General features: G+C 43.8%; 5 protein-coding genes across 9 annotated transcripts in view; 1 reads left to right on the top strand and 4 right to left on the bottom strand.

Annotated features, from left to right (window-relative positions):
- Mhcl (Myosin heavy chain-like) overlaps positions 1–7,026 on the bottom strand; it is a 62,137-nt gene extending 55,111 nt beyond the window's left edge. For 2 of the 3 annotated variants that reach the window (XM_066737977.1, XM_066737980.1), the window contains exons 1-4: positions 6,889–7,026; positions 5,591–5,937; positions 3,604–4,221; positions 3,055–3,522 (exon numbers count right to left, since the gene is read on the bottom strand). In XM_066737977.1, the coding sequence (XP_066594074.1) occupies positions 3,055–3,522; positions 3,604–4,221; positions 5,591–5,725 (1,221 nt within the window). In that variant the 5' untranslated portion in view covers positions 5,726–5,937; positions 6,889–7,026. The remainder of the gene's footprint in view (positions 1–3,054; positions 3,523–3,603; positions 4,222–5,590; positions 5,938–6,888) is intronic. The other variant, XM_066737978.1, reaches the window with a different exon arrangement.
- Positions 1,899–6,904, top strand: LOC136779984 (uncharacterized). Its single transcript, XM_066737987.1, has 2 exons — positions 1,899–2,007; positions 6,598–6,904. The coding sequence occupies exons 1-2, from the start codon at positions 1,934–1,936 to the stop codon at positions 6,902–6,904; spliced, it is 381 nt and encodes a 126-aa protein (XP_066594084.1). The 5' UTR covers positions 1,899–1,933.
- Positions 7,027–7,236: 210 nt separating the features above from the next.
- On the bottom strand, positions 7,237–14,692 carry LOC136779982 (uncharacterized). Of its 3 annotated transcripts, none has more exons than XM_066737983.1 (11): positions 14,202–14,692; positions 11,294–11,615; positions 11,017–11,194; positions 10,745–10,918; positions 10,076–10,391; positions 9,703–9,965; positions 9,002–9,168; positions 8,700–8,931; positions 8,477–8,615; positions 8,047–8,260; positions 7,237–7,941 (listed from the first exon to the last, which is right to left on the bottom strand). In XM_066737983.1, the coding sequence occupies exons 1-11, from the start codon at positions 14,623–14,625 to the stop codon at positions 7,665–7,667; spliced, it is 2,706 nt and encodes a 901-aa protein (XP_066594080.1). In that variant the 5' UTR covers positions 14,626–14,692; the 3' UTR covers positions 7,237–7,664. The 3 variants fall into 3 exon arrangements, with proteins under 3 accessions (XP_066594080.1, XP_066594081.1, XP_066594082.1); XM_066737984.1 differs by having other exon boundaries at positions 9,703–9,938; XM_066737985.1 differs by having other exon boundaries at positions 7,777–7,941; positions 8,047–8,277.
- The window catches only part of kibra (WW and C2 domain containing protein kibra), a 43,883-nt gene continuing 32,834 nt past the window's right edge, over positions 14,692–25,740 (bottom strand). Inside the window, exons 4-12 of the mRNA XM_066737982.1 lie at positions 21,846–21,954; positions 21,596–21,755; positions 19,957–21,462; positions 19,777–19,863; positions 19,036–19,225; positions 18,480–18,944; positions 18,164–18,379; positions 17,471–17,949; positions 14,692–17,366 (exon numbers count right to left, since the gene is read on the bottom strand). Of these exons, the coding sequence (XP_066594079.1) occupies positions 16,925–17,366; positions 17,471–17,949; positions 18,164–18,379; positions 18,480–18,944; positions 19,036–19,225; positions 19,777–19,863; positions 19,957–21,462; positions 21,596–21,755; positions 21,846–21,954 (3,654 nt within the window). The 3' untranslated portion in view covers positions 14,692–16,924. The remainder of the gene's footprint in view (positions 17,367–17,470; positions 17,950–18,163; positions 18,380–18,479; positions 18,945–19,035; positions 19,226–19,776; positions 19,864–19,956; positions 21,463–21,595; positions 21,756–21,845; positions 21,955–25,740) is intronic.
- Positions 23,619–24,807, bottom strand: LOC136779920 (uncharacterized). The gene is made up of 3 exons (XM_066737869.1): positions 24,707–24,807; positions 24,176–24,363; positions 23,619–24,074 (listed from the first exon to the last, which is right to left on the bottom strand). The coding sequence occupies exons 1-3, from the start codon at positions 24,805–24,807 to the stop codon at positions 23,629–23,631; spliced, it is 735 nt and encodes a 244-aa protein (XP_066593966.1). The 3' UTR covers positions 23,619–23,628.

Raw genomic sequence — 25,740 nt, 5'->3', positions numbered from 1 at the left:
GCCCCCTTCGTTCGTACGACACTTTTAATACCCCATGCCTCCAGACGAGGTCAAACATAGGTTACTCTATAGAGAGAGAGAGAGAGAGAGAGAGAGAGAGAGAATGCTGCAAACGCACTTCCTGCGCGCTCCCTGCAGAAACTTCCTGGATCTAGCAGACGAGTATTTTCTCCGTTGGTAAAAACCTTACTGTTTAAGGAAGCACCTGCAGTGTTGGTAGCTTCTTCAGTGGTACCAGTGGCAATGAACCTGGGACGAGCAGAAGACAAAAGCAGAGCAGTTTTATAGTTTAACAACAAAGTCTGAGAGTCGCTCCTTAAAGCTCGTTTGCAACGCACCTGACTCACTACCTCCTAGACGAAACGTCGAACGAGATATCTTTAGAACCAACTCCTTATATACTGCCAAGCTCGCTGCAACTCCCGTACGTTGATCCGAGAATCCCGATACTGGCACTGATTTACTTCTACGCTCGAGCCAAGCAATAAAACTTGCAAAATAAAGCGTAAACTCTCGATCAAATTCATCGATCTTCTTGAACAAAAATGTCTTTTCATTCATGACGATACTAAAGAGTTCTATTAAATATATAAATAGTTTTTACAACTCTCGGTGGGAAGCTTCCACATATAATTCTGTTCTCCTCGTGAGGATATTTAAAGTCCGATAAACACGATCCACACAGTTTGAACGGATAGATACGAAGAATTCTCTTGCTGTATTTTAACGGGGATGGCTATATTTGTTGCAGTCGAAAGAATTTAGGGTCGCTTAAAGTGACAGGATCCATTGAAATGCGATAGCTCGGAGGAATAATAAATTTCGGTAGAGTTATGGTGCTTGGTGCTTAACCATGTTGTTCGGTACGCTATAAAAACTATCCTGAGTACCTGAGGAAGACTCCTCCTCCACGGTGGACGCAGCCTAGGCTTTACGAGACCCGGTGAAATATCGTAACTGGCTTTTGACGTACGGTAAACCGTTCCCTCGCCAAATTATTTGTCCTGGCAAGTGTCCAGGAATCTGGCCAATGCCCGGAACTGGTGCATGTCGCGGTCTCGTCGTGCCGGATGATGGACACTCCTTTTGTGAATCAAGGAAAGAAAAAGAGCTGCATCGAAGCATCGAAAACTAGGCAGAATTATTCAATTTCACTCTCGCTGCTCAACTCGATTCAATGGAATGATTAATGTTGAAACTAGAGACGATAAAATTAGCGGAGATAAAGTAGGAAGGCGGAACGAGAGAAAATGAGGAAGAGGTTATTAAATTCTGCAACTATTATCTACCCTTGGAGGAAGGTGGTTACAGGCCGATAGATTCGTGCGTGCTTCCACACGCACACAATTTCTCTCTTAAGCTATATACATTGAAACGAAGCAGTCCGTGAACAATGCTATCCAAGATCAAGGCAGTTCTATACCGAACAACAAATCTCCACGTGCGCTGAATCATTCGGGAAAAATGCTAATTATAACGCGATTACCATCATGCTGCAACGAAAATACTTGTCAAAGCGTTTAATTATCCGTAATATATTACATTCAGTTGTTAAATTCCCCACGATATTATTTTCAGGTTTCACGCTTTAGGAATAGAAAATATCAATTTCTTATTAGAAAAATCGAGATTGGCTATAGTTTGTTGTATGCGATTGATAAGGAAAATATTCTTATCAGATTAGGGCATCACCGATGAAAAATTTTTGGTTTATCCATGCGAGAAGTTTCGTGACGAGTTATTATCTAATCCAGATAAGGCTAACCGCAGTGTTTCGAGGCGTTATATCGTTTAGGGAAATCTTAGAAGAACGTCTAATTCCACAAGTAGCGAGAGCCAAGACATCGTCATGGGACTTTCGATCGACCTCTTTCCATCGACCTCTGAGAACCCGAGAAGATTCCTTGATGCCTTTCACCGTCGTTGCGTCTCGATGGAATCCTCCTTCGGTGAATTTCTGCGAAAGCAGCTTTTCGTTACTCGCAGTAACGGACGCGATAACGCCAGGTAAGCCTGATAGCACAATCGCTCAACGATAACCTCGATCCAATACCAGTGCATAACTGTGAAAAGCCTCATTGTCAAGGTTCCCCCATTCCTCTCTGTTTTCCACAACAAAAAATACCAAAGTCGGAAACAATAATTTTTGCCTATTTTTAACTTGAAATCGCACAACTGTTAAAGAATAACAAGAAATTCAAGAATGGTACGTTGTATTCAAGAACGTGAGTGCATATAGGTATAGCTAATTGACCAATTTTTTACCGTTGGTAATAAGAGAGGTTTAAAGTTTCCAGTCAGGTTTGGGACTACTGGGGGAAAATTGCCGGTCGAACGGTTCCTCCACTTGAATTTATTCTTTCCTGTCCCTGACAGAAGAAAATGTCCAGTTGCAAGAAGCTAAGCTGCGTGTACCTGCTTGGGAATGCACGATTGCGCTTTGCGGTACTCGCGTGAAACGTCGATGACTGGACTGGACGAGGTTCATTAAAACCAAGAAGCAACCTGATTAATTATTCAAGGCGAGATATCCGAACGGTTAAGCTGTTCGAGGAGGATGCGGGGAACGAAAACCGCTAGCTGCGAATTACTACGGTTGACTTCTCGCGAATTGTTTCGTAACGTTTAACTGCTACATTTAAAAAGCTATAAAAATATAGATCCAACGCTCCTTCGCCATCTCACGAAAGACGCGCGCGCGTAAACACAATAAAATACCGTGTTATTTACGCAATACAGTAAGAGTTTGCAGCAACAAACCTGACCTATCGTTAAAGCTTAAATTGTCGGATCGACAGAAAACTCGATTGGATACAGAGTGAATCCTGGTGAACGGTAACAGGGGAATGAAACGAGTTCCACGAGGTGGAAAGAAAACGTGGTCAGTGAAAGAAACGCCATACTAACACGTTTAGCTGATCGCTACTCATCTTCCAGTGGACTCTCGAATGACGAAAGACGTTTTGAAAACGATTTACTCATCTCCCACCTCAACGAGGGGGCAACTCTGATCGAGTTATCGCATTTACAATCCTCACCCCAGGGACTATCTACCTTGACAGTGACGCTGTTGGCAGAGCTCTTGATGAGGTCAATGATCTCCTCGCGAGATTTGTCATCGACGTTGATTCCATTGACCTCGATGAGTCTATCACCAGGTAACAAGCCAGTATCGTTGTTGTGTTGCACCAGAGTACCAGGCTCGGCGAATATCACTGGCCTCATCTGCGTGAGTCCATTGGCGGATCTCTCGACGATGACAGCCCGTCTGAGGGAGAATCCAAAATCATTTCGGGGCGGTGGCTGACGTTGAATGGTGAGCTCGCGCGGTTCCGGGAGCTCCAACGGCACGATCTCCGGTAGCTGCAGCTCGACGCCTTGCTCCTCGAAAGAGGCCGATGATCGCCACCTGTTAAAGCCCTGGGACTCACCCACTGGCGACAGGCTGAACGGCGGGGTCGCAAAACTCGAATTCGTCGTGTCGGTTAGCGAATCCGCCGAGGGACTCGCGCTTGTTATCACCTGAAAATCGATACAGATCCTTACAGATTTCTCCAAGGAGAGGCTTCCAATCGCAAAATAAGAGCCTAAGTATACACAAACCTGCAACAATTTAGTGTCCTGCTGCTGATGCAGATTGGAGGACTGATGAGAGGTCAGTGGTCCAGAAAAAGAGTGCGTGACTCTCCAGGTTGACTGGTAACTGAACGAATCCTCCTCGTTGCAGTCGTTAAAATTTAAGCCATGAGCAGGTACGTTCTGATAGGCTATCACCTCGTTCTGAAGAGTGTTTCTAACTAAGAGGTTACTAGCTGCTTCTTGGTGATTGGTATCGTTTCCGTTCGGAAGGTCTTCCGTCTGCAGCAGGCTCGTACTGCTGCTCAGTCTTGGTCCCTTTAGAATTCCTCGTTTAGGCGGTTTTGGTGGCAGTGGTGGTAAATTTTTACCGCTGTTGTTGGTCGCTGTGGTCGTGGTTGTTGTTGTCGTGGTCCCGGTCAGCGACGTGAGGGAGGCTTCCGAGGAGTCGCTCTGCGTCAACCCGTCCGTACCTCGAGTGTTCCAACTGATACCAGAAATTGCCGTATTCGACAGATTATGCGAGCTTTCCAATAAATCTCGATTCAAATGAGCGAAGAACGAAGCGCTGTAATCAGCGGTTATTCCACTTGGTAACTTTTCCTTTTCCTTTCTGCGACCGGGAATCTTCAACGACCTTCTCACCTGCAAAACCAACAATATATACATCATTATTATCATTACCACACTTTTGAGACTAACGCAATTATCGATTAAACCTCTTACTGACGAGTGGCTGATGAATGATCGCAATGAAATGGCAAATTACCAAAGGAACGAGTTATACGTTTTGTTATACCTAAAAGAGTCTTTGAAGTAGCCATAAGGCAGATTTAACGGCGAATGGGTTATTAAGAGAACCAAGGGCGCTTTCCCCAGTGAATCAGTAGCCTGTTAATCCTATTCTCAAGCCTCGAGAACCAATAAAGCTATTTCTGCACGCTACTGTGCAAACTCTGCGCTAAATATACAATTTGCTTGATTTTTTAGAAAATTCTCAGTCACGAGACAAAAAACAATCTCTTCCACAGTGATAAACAATAATATTATTTCTATCTCGAGTCTCTCTAATTTTACAAATGTTTGCGTTCAATGTTAGAGTGGCTTTTTTGTGAGTTTTTTACAACGCCAATATTATACACGTTCTTTTTTCTTCACGCTCGATTAAATTTCAGATGGGTATAAAGTAATAATGATTGGTGAGATATTAAAGTCTACGGGAGGGTTTCTTGAAGAATCGATAAAGCGTTGATCGAGTCAAGTTCAAATGGATTTTGCGTGGGTCTGTTTGGGTGCAGTGGCAATTGGAATACGCCCACTGTACATACAGATTGCGGCCTGGTATAGTAGTGCATTGTTGTATATACATACATATATAGATAACGAGCGTGAATTAATGGTAAGCACACGGTCAATCGCTCACAAATATATCGTCTATTGTGTTAGAAAATCGACAGCACGGCTTCTTCCTTCTCCACGGATACTATGAAATAATGCCTGACATTTTGCCAGGATAAACAGAGCCCCCTTGCTGGACAGCTGCCTAATAAATCCTCTCTCAATGTTTATCCAAGAGCGAAACTTTCCTTTTCATTGTTTCCTTTGCAAAAAGCAACGTGCGACAAAAGCCCAAAGAGACACACGTTGAATAATATATAGAGACAACGCGCGATATATAATTGTTCCAGGATAAAAGCAACGGCTGCCAATAATGATCAACTATGATCTTTCGACGTGTCTATTATCTACAAAGAAAAGAAAGAATAACAGAATGAGTAAGTTGATGGTAGTGGGCGATAAAAACCAAAGTGCAGAGATCGACGTTGCGAAATGTATATTTGCACTAGTCAATGTGAGAGAGAAAGAGAGGGAGAGAAAGATATATATATGCATGTATATACATATATATATAATATAGAGCTTGAATGAATGGTGAAATGATGCATGATGATTCGAAGCACGCAATTGATAGAGTAAGGTGGAGAAAAAAACAAAAAGGAAACAGAAAAAATACCTCGTCAAGTCGAAGAAGTTCCTCGGCAGACATGCTGCTACGGTCGCGTTTCTTCACATCTTTTCGTTCCTTCTTCTCTCTCTTTCGTTTCTCCTTGTCGTCTCGCTCCGCGGTCTTCTTCATAAAATTAAACATTTTCTCACCCGCGACACGCTCGAGTTGAACGCTCGATCTCCTCTCCTACCTCCACCACGAGGGATCTCGCTTTTCGGCTAATCTCTAAATCGCCAAATCGTTTCCTCCCCGAAAACTTGCCACTGCCCATCGAAAATACACGATTTGCCCCGATCAGCAACGGACAGACAAACCTCCCGATCACTTCTCACCACCAACGCCAACCACGTATCCTAGAACACCGAATAAATCGGTGATTTATGAGTTTTACAATGTAAACAGTATTAGCAGAATTAGTTGAATTAAGGTTATGAGAAGGTGAACGTTAATCCAGGATTAGTATACGTTAAAACTGCGCGGGTAATTCAGGTCTGCCGATACTCCAACAACGTCTATTGGCTCGTATATTTTGGAGGGTTTTTGAGGGATTGGTCAATGCTTTGGTTAGAACGTCAAATTGGTTTAAGGAAGTAGGAGATGGTGGGAGGGGGGGGGGGGGCGTTGATATGAGCATTGGATAGATTGGATCTGACTGGTACGAGTGATTCGTGAGAGACGAGGCTGTAAGCAAAATGCTTCATGGCCGGACGCTTCCGGCATTCGGTCCTGCGAGGTATGCGGAAACGAAACGAATCGTTCCTTGTACTCTGCACTCGCGACCTTAGTCTACTGCTAAAAGAACTAGTAAAACTTGCATTCCTTCTCTCGAACGAGCCACAAACTCCCTCTTCGTTCTAATTTATCCTCGGGACAACTGTCACTCAGCTCTATAACGTGTATTAATTAAACAAACTATGAAACTTAGTTGGAATCGAGTGCAAGGAGCCTATACGCGGAGCTGGATTATCCTAGGGAGGAAAAAACTCATGTAAACACGTCACTTTCACTTGCAGATTGGTTATCAGGAGCAGAATTACGAGGGTAATCGGAGTGAGAAGAGACGAGACGAGACGAGATCTGTCAGTGTCTGGCAGTGGACGCAGGTATCGTGTGTGGTATTTGAGGTTAAGAGAGGTTTCTCAGAAAGTCAAAGGGAAGGAAGTGACAGGCGAGGGCGAGGGCACGAGGTACGCATCACGATACACACAAGTTACACCGCCATTCACGAGACAGACCACCGTCAGCCGTCCGCCGACGCGTGTTTACAGCGTTTACGGCACACCACGCATTCGATGCTGCCTCACCCGTGCCAAAAGCTAGGTTGCCGAACCTCTCAGGGATGGTTAACGATGTTTTCTTCCGGTTTTCGGCTGTTCGGCCTGGCCGAGTCCAGAGACGTCGGTTCGGAGATGATGGGGAAAAGCAGCCGACAACGAGAGGCGGCGGCGACGACCTCAACGACGGCTTTCCGATCGGATCTTTCGCTGCCCACTCGTGTCAGATCCAGACCCACTGCCATAACAGCTTGGATTGCTTGGGAAGCGACCGGTGGCGACTACTAGCGTCCTAATTCAGAAAAACTCGCACGGAACGCGCCCTTCTTCCCTCTTGAACCAACTACGCATGCGCCAACCTAGATCGATCGGTAACAAAGAAACCTACCTACCTTTTTTTACCAACGATAATTTGTTCTTTTTTTACATTTATTTCAACCTATTTCTACTATAAATTCTAACGATAAACACATTATTTTTCGCTGACTGGTTTTTATTAGATACAAACTCTAAATAAATGGAAATAATACATCAATCTGGACGGATAAAACGTGACAATTGCAATGTTTTATTCTTAACGAAATCTAAGTAACCAGCAGTATTGAATAACCTTTGTTTACTTTTCTAAGATTACAGGATATTTTTAGCTATTTACATGGACGATCGTAAAAAATTATGGTCATTTACTCGTATGCATGGCTCAACAAGAGAGTAAAAACTTGTAATACCTATGTATTTTTTTTCTTCAGATTGTAAAAATGGGTAATTTCACATATATTTAAATTTTAGACATAACTAGTAAACTTTTACGAAAATTTTTCTAGTTCTTTTTTAATTGTAGTGATGAGTTGTACGGCTGGGTCCTCCGGAGGAAGTTGCGAGTCTACCAGCACTCGCCTAATATCTACTTCTGGCAGATTGGGTCTATGAAATGGACCTGCGCTTAGTGGTCTCGAGCCCCAAGCACCTTTCGGATGTATCGGACTCTCGAATCCGGTCTCCTCGATGTCGTCTTCAAAGCCCTGACGCGGTACAGACGTCCTCGGTCGGGTTTTCAATTCCGTCGTTGGGGTCGCGACGGGACTTGAAAAATGAAAAAAAAATATTATTATTATAATATAATTATTATAACAGATGATATTTGATGAAAAAACTGTATTTATTTTTTACTAAACCAAAAAGAAATACCTGACGTGAGCTGATTTGCCTCTGATATCCGGAAAGGGCGCGAGAGTATCCGTCGCATGTAAACCGGAAGTTGCGGCAGACTGTAACTCCTTTGCCTTGGGATCTCGACTACCGAACAGGCTGAAGGAGTCCTCGAGGAGCTCGTGTAATCTTCTTCTCGCGCGGCCCACTGGACCAGCTGTTGCAGAAGGCTCCGCTTCCGTTTCCGATGCACCTGTCGAAATTCGGAGACTTTTGAGAATTCGCGTTTTAGCGTCTTAATTAATTTCACTAAAAGTTACGTCATTTATAGACCAACGATGTTATTAATTATATAAAAAAATGTACAATCGATTTTAAAGAAAATTGCATAATAATCCAGAAACGACGTAACGATAAATTTCGCATTTGTCAATCTTTTATTTTTCTGTCTTCATTCGAATCAAAGCACCTTCGAGTTGCTTCTGTTTCCTCAAATTCCAAACAATGGGCCCAACAACTCCAGGATCTCTAGCGGTACTGGACGCCCTCGAAATTTGTGCATGACCACGCCTAGACGTTTCCGGAGAATCAACGTCGAGGTGTCTCACCTGTCAAAAATGAAAATTCAATTAACCATGATAATTATGGAGAAAAGGGTAATCATTAATAATAATAGCAATAGTAAAACCAACCATTACTGGTTCGAGAAGTTTTGATAGAGGCTCGACGCTCCTCATGTTGGGAAATTGTTTGCACGACGGCATGGAAAGATAGGAATGAGGCGAGGCATGGCCTTCTTCTTGTCGGGGATGGCCGGTCTCTACGGAATCCAATGTCTCGATCTTCTCGGACGTTGAGTCTATGGAATCCGGAGTTCTCGGTTGATCCATCGCGTTTGTCCTCATCATCCTCGTGGTTGCCGTTCTTCTTCGACAAACAACAAGGTCAAACCTCAATATCCCACAGCGTCTAACAATAAAATGATTTTAATCACCTTGTTTTTCGTCCAGAACGTTCTTTGGCGTCCCAAATCTTTTGGGTCTCCTCGTCGTTGTCGCTGGAAATCTCGTGCAAGCCAGCCTCGAGACTCGCTGGTGAATCCGGGGTAGCCGGTGTTCTGGACAACGTAACCGGCGTTGGTCTTTGGCTGGTAAGATCGGACTACGAGTAAAATAGCGAGTCTCAGTATATAATAGAAGGAATAATCCATAGACCATAACAAGGAGTAATACTCTGGATGTACCTATATATATATATATATATACGAGATCGATATCGAAGCTAGAGCACCCTCGACAAAGTTTATTCTCCGCGTTCATTGAACCCTCGCGTTCTGTCGCTTGTCCCCACTGTCCTGTCTATGTCTCTCGACGCGGCGTGGCATCAGTGAACATGCGGTTGTTATAACACGCGAGCTCGGAGTTTACGCGCGTAAAATCGAATCGTTGATACACGAAAATTATCAATGCCTCGGGGTCTCGTAAAAGGAGAAATAAGAATATGGGAATTTTTCAGGAATTTTTAAAAAATTTTAACAAAAACTAATTGACCTTGAAACTTTGTCTTTATTTGGACAACGCGACTCTTCGGAATATTGAAACAATAAGAGCATTAATTGTTTTGTAAATATTATTGAAAATGAAACCTTGTTTTTAATGAATAAGTATGGTGTGAAATAAAGGTGTTAATCTTTACCTTATCAGTGTCGGATGTGGAGAACGCAGCATTGTCCTGACCACCCGCTGTAACAGTGGAAGCTCGAAATTCGCGTTCTTTTTTAAGAATACTTCTACTAGGAGGAGCCACTGCTGCACTGTGAGCCCTTTTCCTCTTGGCTATCAAGATGATTCCGGAGACAATGACCACCAGAATAACAATGGCTGCCCCTCCAGCACCCACCAACAGCCAAACGTCTCTTTTTCTTGAAAGAGCTAATGCACGAGTTTCCTTTAGAAATGCTGGAAATTTTTCCAGTTTATAAATTATACGAAATGTATATGTATATAAATATACATATATGTATATAGAAACAATGAATAAAAATTTACTTGTTATTCTAAAAGCTTACGTTCGCTCTGTACAATAACCGGGGCTCCGAGTTCGAGGGCCACCTCCTGTGAGGATAAAAGTGCCATGTCCCTAGAAGCGGTTTCCGCCGGAACTGGCTTTCCGTCCAAATGAACGGTATAGATCAATCTGGTTGCACCACTCTCGATAACACTGGTATTCTGCATCCGCACCTGGACCAAACTCCGCATCGACCTGTCCGTCCTTAGCTTCGAACTAGTTCCTAAAGTAGAATTTCGATCTTCCTCTGCAAATCGCGGCCATCTTGTTATATTCAAACCTTTCCTCTGATTTATCTCATGGCTCGATTGATTTGCCTATAGTATAGGAAAAATTACGTTAAATATTATAAATTGTTGTAGAAGATAATTATATGTTAACAATGTTTGCTTTGATACGAATCGAAGACATTGGTGAACGAAGGTTTCGATTCAAATTTTCAATATTTTGTGTGTTATTAAAGTTCTCTCGCAGTAAATACAGTCATATGCGATAGGACAAGATTATCATAAAAAATGATCAAATACAATGAATATAGAATATTCCTTTGCTCAATCGTCTTCGATCTATATAAACAGAGTTCTCACAACTGTATTATATCATTTTCTAAAAAAATGTGAGTTAACACCTTTTTCCACCGATGTCTTCAATTACAACGTCAGGTTTTTACCTGGTCGACGTGGTAATGAGTTAATTTCTCGTACATCGTCACATTCAACTGGGATGTCTTCATTAATCCTTCTCTTTTCACCTCTTCGTCCTCTGAGCGCTTGAGACTGTCACGCAACACTGGTTCCTTTTTCAAGGTCCCCTCGTTGGACGTAAAGTTCTTCAAATGGGCTATCTGAAACCAAATCGAGTGATTGTTCGATCAAATTTTGTGTTTTTCTAGATAGAGATTTCTTCTGGATTAATTTCTCCCGAAGGAATTATTTTCTATACCTTGTCAAAGCGGAGCGGTTGAACCCTTCCGAGTCTTCTTCCGCGGGGGTCCTTGGAGAGTAATCCAAGATGGCGCTGCTGCTGCCTGTCGAAGGCTGTTTTGTAAAGACGAGCCAATCGTAGCTCGATCTTTGGAGGAACCACCTCTCCAGCTTGGAGAACGGTCAACAACCAATATCTAAATGGTATGTATACATAATATATATATATACGATAACCCTTCTAGCCTCTGCAATAAAATACTCGAATATACACAACAAAATTTCCTTTCTCTCACCTTGGACCAGGGTCATCACCGATAAGGACCCCAATGTCATTTTCCTCGTTCTCGTCCAAGGTGGGTGTAGGTTCGATGCAAGATATGCAGTCAGGAACATGGGGACCAGGATCCTCAGATGGTTTATCGTGATCCTCCCCGGGTTTGCTAGGTGCATAGATAGTAGTCATATGATGAACAGTTTTCGTCTCAAAATATGTTATTCCATGCCCATGTCCATCCTCCACCCATGGTGGTGCGTCTTCGATTCCGGTCCAGAAGAAATCCTGAAGATGAACTTGTCGACCTCCTGGTAAATGCTCCAGTAAAATTATTTCGTCCTCTGGAAAGATACAAAAATATAAATAACACTAATCGTATCATTTATCCATACTAATCGACTTAATGTGGAAAATAATTATAATTCGATATGTGATTAATATCTATCCTACACACCTTTAATTAATCATGAGTTAATTAACGAGGATTGTAAATAAATAAACGTCTTTCAACGTTCCAAATACCTCTCGCCGTATACCGAAATAATCTTTCCCTATTGGTTCACCATAAATCTTTGCATAGATTAAATAAATAGCAATGTCGAATCGTCATCGAAGATGAGACAAATAATTTAACGTCCATTAAACACGAAGACACTTATGGCAAGATAATGTTGGCTTTATCGAGGTATTTCATAATACCATTCGATTTGCTCTTCCTGATCAGGGTTGAACGAACCGTCTCACACGCGATGTCACGATATCCCAGTGGATGAGATGATCGGGAGTCCCATTCCTACTCAGCTTAATATACAACCAAGAGACAAGAAACGATCATCGAAGAATCTTATCACGCGATCTCGTGACCCGTCCTCGTGAAAACTGCATCAAGGCCCAGGAATGCGAAACCCTCGTAATAGCCTACCTTCCATCAAAAACAAAAACCTCTTGTTGATATTTCTAGAAACCAATTGTTCGACTTTCCTCCATGCAGCACTCATTGTTTAGGCTAAAGGAGAATTTTTTAAAATAACACAATTGACTCTGTTAACTATATTTCCAAGAAAGTATAAAGGTATATAGAGTAGGTCGAGCAATATATCATTCAATAAACCAAATGATTCCCAAGGTCATCTATATCTTGCTTGGTAAGGCACATCTCGTATTAAAAATTCCTCGGTTCGCCGGCAAATGGAGCATAAAATCCATTAATGCATATTGGAGAAATAATAGAAGTTTTAGATAAGTTTGTTAGGATCGTCATATTTTTCCATCGACCGACGCCTATTTATCGATCCGAGATTGGATCCTCGCTTCGCTGAACCAGTCATGGCAGTCATTGCAATTGGTGGTTTCAACGCTAACCATGTTTTTCTCCTTTTTTATATATATAGAGCGTAGTGCAAACGACCTGATTTCACGCTCCGCTTGCACTTCCGGTCCGGAAACGTCATGGGATTCTCCGCGTTCCTTTGTTTCCCGTAAAAACGCCCCATGACCTCTCGTTGATTTCCTGAAATTCGCCAACTTCGTCATTTTCCCTTTCAACTATCCTTGGTCCTAACGTTTTTCAAACAGTTTATTAGAAAAAATCTGCTCTTTTGGACAAAATAGATTTAATGGGTTTTCAGCACGCGTATACGCAGAGACCTTTGGAAAGTGGTGAATCGCGGGTATTTTTAGCCCTCCGACAAGTGTTAAATCGATAGAAAACAAAGTTCCTATGGTGAGAATCTGCGAAGTTGGCTGCGATTAACTGTGCAGGCCCGAAAGATTCGATTCCGCTGCATCAACCCCCCCCCCCTCTCCAAAGAATCACGTGCTTCCGGTAATAAATTACGGCACCACTTGTCATGCACAAAATAAGCGTTTCGTAATTCAAATAACTCTGTCTGCACCCTTCGTATATACTCCTCATTTTGAAATCCCTTTACCTCCATTCAGAAGTGCTCGTAATTGTTGAAAAAATTTGTAATTTCAATATTTTTCCCATAAATGTTGAAGTATCCCACCTGCTACTGTAAAAAAATGCAAAAATGAGAGGATGTTGAAGATTAGACAAATTATCATTCACATATAACTGTCTGATCAGGAAGAGTCACGAAAATATCGATCGTATCGATTGGAACTTATTAGAGAAAAATGCTGTATGAAAACTTTCCCACTAAAGGATACATTATGACTGCTTTGAGACAAATGTTAAAATCTAAGTAAGTACATCCCGTTGGTAGCTTTGAGAAATTGCAACTAATGAAAACTGACTCTGGTGGTTGAAAGTTGTTAAACTAAATTACATGCGGTGGGTTTAAGGTAGTACGAAGCAAAGAAGTTTTAATAGAATTGGCCAGAGTGGAGAAATGCATTGTTAAAGTAGAGGCGAATAAAAATTTACGCAAGCAACTAGGTTTATACAGGGTACTGTCCAGGAGTCTCGTGGTGAGGCTAAACGGAGCAGAGCGTGGTGTGTCTATAATAATATCGATTACCTGGCGCGTATACTACTTGGAGAGTTAAAACAGCGTTGAATTACTCGAAAGCACCAGCAGCGATCAACCGTGAATTTCCAAAACGCGTGTTCTCCAAAAAACGTGCGCGCCAAAGCAGTGCCTGCGAGTGATTGAAATTTTACCAAATTAAACAAAAAAAAAAACATCCAAGAGAAAAATCTCTGATATAATAATGTTAAATATACAAAAGCGAATATTGAACAAAATATTTACATTCTTCAATATATTTTTATATAATAATAAGCGTGAAGTTTAATACATTGATTAAATTATAATAAATAAAGAATATTGATAAAAATTGTGCTGTACGAAAGCAAAGGTTAAATAAAAAAATTGATATTTAATTAATATTTTTGCAAGTAATAATAAGTGCGATGGTTGGGATGTCGATTGGCAAACGAAGGGTATTTGTCGAAGACTGACCAGCTCCAGGAGGTAAGGCTGCGTGCGCTTTGTAGAGGTTGCAGTGTGGCAGTAGAAAAAGTATGATTTGTACCGCCGCTCCGACAGAGACTGAGAGCGTCGTGTGGACGATGGAGTCGATGGAATAGAGCAGCATCACGGAGAACGCGCACCGCTCGACTGCTGCTGACCGAGGGTAGTGAGAATCGTCGAGGGAGGGAGACCGATAGCGACGTTGACGACGGTCGTCGAGGTCGTCGCGTCGGTCACGGAATAGTGGGAATCCAGGCGCCAACTGGCCCCCCGCTGACCGATGATAACCTTCTCTTGCACACACTTGCGCACTGTCAACCTGACAATCGCATTTCCTTCGCTTTCCAACAAGCCTTTGCTGTCTCTTCATTATATTTTGTACACCATTGATATATTTGTGTATTACCTGCATATGTGTGTATTTTTTTTAAATCCCTGAAATAACAGTAGGAGGAAATGCAAAGGAAAAAACTTGTGATATTCTGCACTTATTTTAATCGTTACCATACGAACCATTACTTACAAATCATGCTGTAATTGTGGTTGTTCCTGCGAATCTGTACGTGTCTGTGTATGTATGTGTCCCTTTACGAAATTACCATTATTGTTATTATCATTCTTATCTTTACCATTAACGTCATTATTATCAATATTAAACTTATTTCGATACAATAAGGCGCTATGCGGTAGTTAATAATACAATAGCATAACATTAATTAAATACACGGTTGTAAAAGGTTCGACATTTTAATAAAGGCGGCTTTTGATATAGTCGAGAGAATTTCGGGCTAAAAGCATTACTCTTTCTTGCAGTTCGTCAAGGTTATTCTTTGTCGTTGCTCACAGTGAGAATCTATTCTTTTAACAATTGGTAATTTTTCTTCACCCTATAGAATTGTATGCGGCTCGCAGAGTGAATTTCATTTCGTTACAGAAGTCCCTTACGAGTAATATAAATATATCTTCTTCTAGATGTATGCGTATTTATATATATATATATATATATATATATATATATATGTATATATTTATTTATATAGATTTGTATATACATATATAAACGATACGACGGTTCATATATATACTTATATATATATATATATAAAGTTTATGAATCGTATTTATATATTTATATTCATTTATAAACAGAAGAAACACATGCTTGCTTCGATGCATATTTACAAACCTATATACAAATTTTGCGCAATTTTTCACTATAGACGCTATATAACTCCCCATCCCTTCCAGGTCCCACAATGTACATACGTTTAATATGGCGTACGATACGCTGGAAATAATCTTGCCTTTTAAAAACATCGTTAACGCTCTTACTATCTAGCAGGCACTATTTTTATATCATCAATCCTAACGAAGGATCTTATCAGTTCTAAATAAAATATACTACTATATCTCGCAATATCAGATTCATCTACTTTCTTTTTCACTTTTGGCAATTAAAATAATTAGCAGCGCGACATTAGTAACACGGATTTTTCTTATTCTTCGTCCGCTTTCGTTCTACCAGACAGAATTTGACAGTGTCGTTACTGTTTTGTTACAGAATTTCTTACTAATGTAAACAGTCGGCTCCGATCTTTTTCTGGCACTTTCGATGCCCTGCAACGAGGAGCTAATACTCGCTTCCTCGATAGTGAGTATTTTTCAGTATATTCATTCAGTTGGCTAGTAGCGAATCTTATCATTACAAGCCGCGTTCTTTCATTCTCGCCGGTTCATCGGGAGAATAAAAGTAAGGCGAACAATTTTTCAAGGCACTAACAGAGCTTGTTTGCTGGCAAAATTGTGCTTCGGTGAAGTTACGAGCCAACCAGGGCGCAAGCATTCCATTATTGGTTCGCAGACCAGCTGCTCGGTGGGTCCTGTGCTCTGATTCGCAGAGAAAAATGGAAAAAAAAACGAATAACGCAAACTCGGGACGAATATCCCGAATAAATCGAGAAAGAAATAAATAGTTATTAGCGAATCTCAATTAAATAAGTTATATTTTCGTATTTATATTTACAGTCCGCTAGTGTGGTAAGCTTTGTACAGTCACAACGTAGCATTAAAGACGATTGCACGTTACAACGTGGTGTGGAAACACTTGCGATTCTTCGTGCTTAAAATAACCATTCGAATATTATATCAAATCGCAAATAGCAATAACAATTGTGTCAACCGTATGCGTATATGAGAATAAAATTTATTTTTTATTAACAGTCAGTTTGATGCATATACCGAATGCAACCAAATAAACACTGCAATTATTAACGGTGAAGAATTTTAAAGAAAGATCTTTCTTTACTTCGATCACTCGAACGATACGATCCTTCAAATTTCATTCAATTAAGAGAGTTTCCACCTTTAATAATAAACCTATTTCTCAATCTTAGATTTTCCTTTCCCATTCGTGATCTCATGCGTATCTTCAAAAATATCTGTGTAAGGCACGGAGAATTCGAGAAAAAGATTAGAAAATCTCCCTACTGGATATTTAACAAATGGGTGCCTCACCCAATAAGGAACCAAGTATAGTATATATATAAAACTTCGAAAAATATATATAGTATATCGCAAAGTCACTATTGTGAATCTAGTGTGATCGAACTAAAATTCAAGCGATTCTAACATTGGCATCGGAAAACTTTGTACACTCGAGACGACTCGATCTCTCCGGTTGGTAGTGCGCTAAAAACTGGAACTGCTGGACGTTACACCTCGACTCCAAGAACCCTGTCGACGACGTACTCGTACCTCTTTGGCTCTCCGTTGCCATTCTCCTCTTTAGGTTTAGCAACTTCTTGGCCATTTTCCGTACTCCGTACGCTTAGCTCGTTCGGTCGGCCTTTCGAATTCACCGACTTTTTGTTGCAATTCGGCAGGATTTCGTTGAAAGACTGTGTACTATTGGTGCACTTTACCACTACCAGTGCACTGCCAGTGGAGACACTGTTGGATCTCGATGAGGAGTCGCTGGAGGTTTCTTGACCACCGAGTTTCGACGACCCGGAGTCGCAAGTGGCTGGCTCTGAGGCGTGTCGTCTGTGCTGAGGCAAAGGCATCAACGCAGCAGTTACATTCTCTGTAGAAACATCCTCCGGTGGGAGTACAGGAACATTTAGATTAACTCGCGTAAAGAACGCCATCTTCTCCCTAAAAAAAAAAAAAAAAAAAAGTGCGAAACATTATTAGAACGAATCCACACTGGGGTAATACCATTAGTTAGCACATTGCGACTGGAAATCTTGTAAACTCACTTGAAAGATATGATGTCGGGCTTCCCTTTCCCAGCCTTCGTCTTCCTCAACTTGTAAATTTCTTTAGATGTCTTTTTAAGCATCTTCTCAACCTTTTTATCCTCCGCACTCTTCCCGTTCTTTCCACTCTCTGCCTGCGCCATCAAGTTCTGGAATTTGTGGTCCTCGAGAAGCCAAGCTGCCAAATCGGTGTCTCCCTTTTCTCGAGCCTGCTCGAGCCTCTGTTTCAATTCGCGCAGCCTGTTCAGCTCGTCGTGAAGGTTGTTCAGTCTGGCGTGTTGGGCTTGAAGGTCCAGTTCAAGGTCTAACGAGGTCCTGGTGGTCGGAGGCAGATGAGACGATTTCTTGGACGTGGTTTTGCAACTAAGAGCGGAGGAAGGTCTTCGCCAACGAAGCGAACGCCTCTCCACGGAGTTCCGTTGAAATGGACCTCCTCGGCGGTAGAGGGGCATGCTGCTGTCGCTGTCGCTTCGATTGAGCTACAAAAAAATTCTATTTTAATCTCCCAATCGTTAATAACGTTGCAAAGCATATCGACAGGTAAATCTAACGAAATGCACAGCTCGCGTGGTTAGTAACAATTATCGCAGCCACTTATTGAATTCAAAAATCTAAGATAAATATTGTTCGGATTCCGATATTAAATGCTGATAGGAGAAATCGAACGCATACTGGGTCAGAATTTCAACTTACACGGCAGATATAATGATTTTTGCTGACTGCTGCACTCGGTGAGAAGGTCTGGCTTCTTTTGATCACAATAGAGTTCTTATCATCGTGGATGGCGCCAGGCGTTACACCGGCAGCTGACAGCTTCCTCTGTTTACCCTGTTCTGGAATGAATACACATTCGGTGTTTGTTTCCTTATCCTGCGTCTGCCTCGCTTCCTCGATCAACTCCTCATCCTCCTGTGTGTCGAGAAAGAGCACAGTTTCATTAATCTCCAACCGATGTGATCGATTTACATAAATGGATTCGCCTCTGTACAAATAACCCCACCAAACATACCTCGTGCTCGAGTACATCCTCCAAAACGTTATCCTCCATCATGAATTCAACGATAATGCCTTCCTCGTCACTGTCCTCGCTCCCACTGTCACTCCCACCGTCTTCATCCTCCTCTTCTGGGCTACCAAGACAATTGGCCAGTTCCTCCAGCCTCAGAGAAACCGCAGTCTGCAACTCGTCGCAGCCCTGGTTCCTCGTCAAGGTGGATGTTTGGGAGCTGATGATGGTGCTCTCGTCGCTACTCTCTTCCTTGGTGTTTTGGGCCTGCGTCCCGCGATACACCGATATATCCGACTCCTGCTTGTCGTGCTTGGCTTGCTTAGTCGAAGCTAGCACGGTGGAGACGTTACTGGTACTTGGACTGGGACTCTCCGAGGGCTGCATGAACCGGAAGGAGAGTATATTATACCACTTTACGCTCGGTGATTCGGGACTGAAGTCTGCCAGCGAGACTTGGGCAGAACCCTGTATGACAAATGGTACCAGGATTAGCGTTGTTTCCATATGCGATTAATCAATTGAAGATGGAGGAAATTATTAGTTTCCGGAAACCCACCAAGCACTCCTCAGACTCTGATCCGGTGCACCAAACATTAACCTGCAGCGTCTTCGTGTAGAGCTTGTTCAATGGCACCGCAATGGGAAATGTCTCGCCAAAAGTTGGCTTACGTAGGTCCGTAACTGGTTTCGTGCAACACATGTGACTAACCGGTGGCTGCATCGGGAGTAGAGCTGCTTTTATATACCTGTAAAAAGAGAAGCATCCTATCTTTAGTCCGGGCTCTCAAGTTCACGCGACAATCATCGATATATCTTATTGAAGAGGACGAGTGTGTCTCGATCGGGAGAGAAAATCCTATTAATTATGCAGATGAATTCGACGTTAGTTTTGCTTGCGTTCATTGATGAAATGAGAAAAAATAAATGTCCATAAAAACTAGGGCCGTCATTAATCAAAATTTTTGCACGAACGCGTGCTTTTATTGGTTTCTTTTGCCTCTTTTCCCTAACAGCCGAGGAAGTCGTGAATTTACGACCACACTTCGCACAATGGCCATACGAATAGCTTACTCAGCACTCGTAAAATTAATTGCGAGCCTCTCTAAAGCTGATAATGGCTGCATTATATAACGAAGGTGAACGTGTCTCCCTGGTCAATGATCCAGACAGTGTCACGGACAAAAATCGCGTTAAGATATTTCGTAAATATTCAATGCAAATTTATCCAAGATAATGACTCGTGTCTCGACTGCAGCTTTAAGAGTGCAAATTAGCAATACTCGTAATATATACTTACACTTCGGCGTTATTGGGAATAAAAAGAGCAGCAAGGTTTCTCGCACGTTCGATGCCAACGTGTAAAAGTCCATCGCTCACGGAGTACCTGCACAATGCATTCGATTAATGCCAAATTCAGCGAGAAGTAGCCAGGATATATAGGGTTGAACCCAATGAGGGAATGCACGCCGAGTTTTACCTAAGTTTAATTTGGACTTGCGCCGTCTCGAGACTCATGTCTCCAGTCTTCAGGGGGTCAGCATCCCCGATCAAGCCGGAGAGTTTCCTCCTGTTGGAAGCCTCGAAGACCCCGGAGTCTCCAGCGACGCTCTCGTCGGAAACGGCGGCAGAGACGGATCTGGTGTTGGTACCGGAACTACTCGCCCTTGAGCGAATTCCGGTAGGAGGTGGAGTCTCGCTGATGGGCGAGAGAGGTGGAGGATCTTGACACAATCCGGACAAATTGGTCGGCCTTCCAAGACCGCTTCCTTGAGACATGTTGCTGGACTGAAGCTCCACCTGCGGATGTGGACCAACCACCAGCTTCAGACGATCCTGAACAGCGTCATGAGGCAGTTGCTGACTGAGCCTGAGCTCCGCCAGTCTATCCTCCAACTGACTACCGTCCAGGTGGGTGTAATTTGAAGGTTGAGCCGTTCGCTGATGCTGTCTCCTCTGCATCTCGATCTGCTCGTAGGCAGGCGGAGGACCCATCGGTGCGTTCTCGTATAGCGGTGAAACTGGAGGACTGACACTGGACAGACTGGACCTGGGCGAGAGACTAGGTTGGGATCTTCCAGGCGACGGTGTTCCCACCAGATTGTTCTGTTCCGATCCCCTACTTAGCAGCCTCTCTACGCGTCTGTGTAGGTCGACCATATCGACTGGTCGCTCCTGCTGAGAGCTCACCGGTCCCAAACACTGTGGACCACCGTAGATATCCGTGAAACTCAGTCCGGAGCTGAGGGAACCCTTGCTGCTGGTGGTGCTGAGGCTTCCAAGGCTGGAACTACTGCTGACCGACAGTGTACTTGCACTGAGAGTCTTCAGCTGACCCTCCAACATGGCCATGGACCTAAGAGCATCTCTGAGTTGCTGCAGCAACAACTGCTTCTCCTCGTGCAGACGTACTCTGTCGGTTATGGTTTTGTTGGAGAGTTCCAAAGCATTGTTCAAGTCTTGCTCGAGACGTCGAATCTCGCACTGGATCTTCTTCATATCCTGCTGGGTTCTGGTACGTGGAGTGATGCTCCTGAGTTCCCTCAGGAGCTGTTCCTTCTCTTGAAAGAGTAGAAGTTTATCCTTGTCACTTTCGGTTTGGCCTGGTATCACCTTCTCCTCCAGGTCAGCGAGCTGCTGCTGAATGTGCTGTATCCTTTTTCTAGCCTCGTCATACTGCAATCTCATGCGAGCCATTTCGGCCAACCTGGTACCAATCGGTACCAGTTCTCCGGAAAGGTCGGTTTGAGACGCTGTGCTGAGCTTCTCCTGTGGCAAGCTCAAAGTGCTCGCTTCTGGACTTCCCTCGCACAATTGTAACCTGGTGAGTTCGTCCTTCAGCTGTGCCAGGGACTGCATCAACTCTGCTTTTTCCTTCTCGCCGGAGCTCAGGGACTTCTGGATGTTCCTCAGCTCCGTCATTATCGCCTGGGCCTCCGTGATGTTGTAACAACCGCCATGATGACCACTCAGCTTTTGTTCCACGCTGCAAGGGTCAAACGTTGCGTTATTATTATTGGCCCCAAGACGCAATTGTCAGAGTATACACACACACACACACATATATATATATATAACTACGTTATTTATTATCAGAGAGGTTTGAGTTTTGATTATACCTGGCGAGAGTGTCGACTCCCCGTTGCGTACAATTCATCTCGGCTCGAATCTGCTCGAGCTCTCGCTTCAGTCTGGAAACTCGACTCCTAGCTAGAGCCACGTCAGATTTCAAGAGGTCAGGGTCATACTTGGTGCTCAAGGAGCTCGAGCTGGAACACACTGCGATGAAAGAAAATAAACAAGATTAATTCTCGACTTTCTCCCAGAGCTTAATCACGCATGAATCGACGAATATGAAGATTTACTCACAACTGGTACGCGAAGCACCAAGCGTTGTTAACGCATTGTTCAGATGATTGTACTCATCCTGAGCCAGACACAGTCTCTGCTGCTTCACATCGTAGATCTCCTTTTTCGCCTGAAACACAAATTTCACGAATCAATTAAACACACTGCAAATCCACTCCAAGTGGCAGCTACAAAAAAACACACACGTCAGATTTGGATAATTCAATCAGGACTGATCGTACTGATATTTCACTGTATTTATACATACAAAGATACCGTGGATTAATTTTTAACTTTGATACACAAATCTCTGGTAAAAATACTTATCAACGGACGATGAATTTTAATCAGTGAGAATGTAGCGATTGGGGAGGGTTTCTGTTAAATTTTGATTGATAATTGGTCGTTCGTAATTTTATAAGAGCAGTTTGATCGAGAACTGAGGAGGATCGGAAACGGACGATTCGCGGGTATCCACAGGGTCGAGGGGAGGGGGAGGGGATTAAAATGAGCAATAAAAGGCCAGGTGGTTTTCAATGAAAGGAGTTGGACGCACCGAAAATGGAGCGCGAGGAAAGGCACGCAGCAGGCTCGACCGAGATGTATACCGGATACCAGTGATCGGCAGAGGCCAAAATGAAATCGTTTAAAAGCCAGTCTTACGCCTACGTGGAGCTTTGCACGTTTTCACATCGAGAGTCAAACGAAAGAATTTTATCTCTCATCGATTTCAAGAAGCTGCTGCATACCTCGAAATATAAATATTCTTCTAGCATATCAATTTTATTTTCCCTGTCGCCAGAATTCGATCGAATTCGTGCCTATTGACCTCTCGGAATTTCAGTATCCGTTCAGAAGATTGTCTAATGTTTTTCTCGACGGAGATGCAATTCTGCGACGAAACGCAGTCTCAGCGATTCTCAAAACATCTCGGCTAATCCTGGGAAAACTCCATTTCAAGGACAAACATGAGCGATTTCACAAACATAAGTATTTCCTCCTAACTCAACCATCAGCTTATTCGACACTCCGCGGCAATATATTTTCTGCTTTCGTAACGATTGAAATTCATCTCGAAAGCCAACGCATTCCACGGGTATATATATATAAATCTGAGCAAACTAGCGATTCCCTGTCGAGAACTAGATTTCTACCGCAGAGAATTCCACGAGCCGAGCAACACCGTTGACTTTCTCAAACAAATGATTAGCAATTTCGTGCGAGGATCGAGCGAATTCACAGGTGGATCTCAAACGGCGGCATTCCAGCAGTGAAAAAAATCGAAGCGTGTCCTTGGGAGGCAGAAAAGCCCAAGCAGCAAAAAACGGAAGCGTAGCATTTCGGGGGATCGAAATAAAAAAAACAACCCAGTTTGGACGATTCGACTGCATGGGAGAATCGAATTTCGCAAATTCTTCAGCTCGTAGCATAATAATCCACTTAGAGGCTTAAAAACGGAGCAATCCTCGAAGCGGTCTCCATTCAAGGTCGATTCGCGTCCAAGCGTCGTTATATCGATCCTGATTAATCCATGGAAGGGAGATTCGTAATCCTGGCGATTTCGTGGTGAAAAACACAGCGAAGAACGAGCAAGAGCACTTGGATGGAACACCGCACTGAGAGAGAAAAAGGGTGTAGAGAGAAGAAGGTGGAGAGAAGGAGCCAAAGGGGGAGGGGGAGGGGGGAGAAGAAGAAACACTGGCTCCTTACGTATTCGCAGTAGTAGTAAGCCGTGGCGTCGGAATCGTCGCGCCTGTAGCACTGTTCCCAGTAAAACCTCTGGATCTGCTCGTCATTCTCGTAATCATTGTGATAGCACATCCTCATGCGATACTGAGAAACGACGTTCTCGTAGATTTGCTCCTGTTGCTCCCGCTGTTGCTGGTACTGTTGTACCTGTTGCTTGTATTGCTGGAGCTGTTGCTGGTGTTGCTGGCGCTGTTGCTGGTATTGCTGGAACTGTTGTTGCTGGCGCTGTTGCTGGTATTGCTGGAACTGTTGCTGCTGTTGCTGGAGGTAGTTTTGCTGGAGACGTTGCTGGTATTGCTGAAGCTGTTGCTGCTGGTGAACGTTCTGCGGCGGTTGCTGCAAGTGAGGCTGCTGCTGTTGCTGGCGTCTCTGCTGGCATTGCTGGTGGCGACGGTGTTGCTGGTCCCGTCGCTGGTGATAGTCGTCGACATATGTACGGTACTGATGCGCCGGTACGAGTACGCAGAGGGTGTACTGACGGTCCATGCCGGTACACGGAGACTGGTTAGACACGGGCACCTTCTCTTCTCTCTTCCTCTGCCCTCGGGTCTATCTCTCCTCACCTCATCTTCGCGAAGGCCTCCTCGAGACTGGCCGGTTACGGAGCCCGAAATTCCGATCCCCACTTCTGTGGGTCTCAATTTTTAAGGGATCCCACCTTTTTTCCTCTTTTTGCCTCTCTTCCTTCGCTTCTTGCACTCCCGGTCGTCCTCTCCTCCCTCTCTTCTCTTTCCTTACCACATCCACCGTTCTCCCTTCTACTCCTTCCCCTCCACCGCCACTTTCTCCCCTCCTCTTTGAAACCTCCTATCTCGTTCTTCCCCGTCCTGCTCGCTCCATCTCGCGTTCCTCGTCTTCCCTCGTGCCTGCAACGAGTCTCCTCTTCTTCTGCAGAAGAGAATCTCTCTCTGGCTTCCTCCCTCGTCCTTCTTTTTCTCTCGCTCTCTCTCTCTCTCTCTCTCTCTCTCCCTTCGAGTTCTCTCCTTCCATTGGATTTGCTTAACTCCGTCCTTGTTCATCCTGCGCGGCCTCGGTGCGCGTAGCTCCTTCTAACCTCCTGTAAAAAGGCGGGCCTCGTCTCGAGCCACGCAGGACCGTCTCAACACGAGTCCCGCGCCCTTGCCCCTGTATACCAATGTCCTTCGTCTCTCCTATCCTCTCCTGCGCGCATATCCTTTTCCTCCAATCCTACGCAATTCTTTCGTACACTCCTGCGCTTGTGCCCACGATGCATCAATGATTTTCTCAGAATACTAAGTGCCTCTTCTCACTCCCGATTTATTTCCTTCACCTCCTCCTCTTCATCCCAATCCTTCCACCCTTCTTCTACTTCTTCGCGTTGATCAAGTCTCTTCCTTTTCTCTTCTTTTCTTATTTCTACAGGACTGCGTGACACTTTGACTGATGGACGAATTTGCAAAATTCCACCTGCCCTTTTGCTACGAAAGCGAATAATCGATCGATCGATACATCAGAATCACCCTGTACGAGTAACTTTTACTGTTCGATCCCCTATTCTCTCGTGGAAACCTTCGAGATGCTACGTACACGCACGACAGAGGAGAAAGAGAGCTAAAAACCCCGAGCATTCCATTCCAGATGAATTCCCAAATGGAACTTTGATTTCAGCGCATTCCTGGCCAAAGTCATTGTAAACACCATCAGAGCCGCCACCACTACACCTCAAGGCAGTCCACTATACTCTCACCAACGCAGAGCCTAATATTGCCAAGTGCAGAATTTGTTTTGAACGCGTTGCGGAGTACTTATTTGGCTGGAAGGTTCGTTTTTTACAATGTTTTTGTTGCATTGTTTTTCGGATAGCGAAGGAAAGGGAGGGAGGTGGTGGTGGTAACGGGTGGTAAGGAATGAGAGAGGAGATGAAAAGAGAGAAAAAGGAGAGAGGTGGAGTCAGAGGGCCCTATTACGAGCCTGGGGCAAGTGCGGTGGCGCACGACCGCGCGGGGGGTTGGGGGGGGGGGGGGGAGTTGGGTCCGAAGGAAGAAACTGCGGAGAGCGAGGTGGGGAGAGTATAAGGGAGTGGGGATTGGCGAAGGACCTAGGGCGGATCGGGTGGGGAGGGGCCCACCGAGGTCACGGTACGACCCTGCGAGAGCGTGGTCCCATCACGTACGGTAGTAGAACCGACCTTGAGTCGCGCATTATG

Source organism: Prorops nasuta, unplaced genomic scaffold (assembly GCF_024137725.1).
Source record: "Prorops nasuta isolate Cenicafe-Biocafe unplaced genomic scaffold, Cenicafe_Pnas_1.2 PNAS00018, whole genome shotgun sequence".
NCBI classification, from domain to species: Eukaryota; Metazoa; Arthropoda; class Insecta; order Hymenoptera; family Bethylidae; genus Prorops; species Prorops nasuta.
This window is presented reverse-complemented; position numbering and strand designations above follow the sequence as displayed.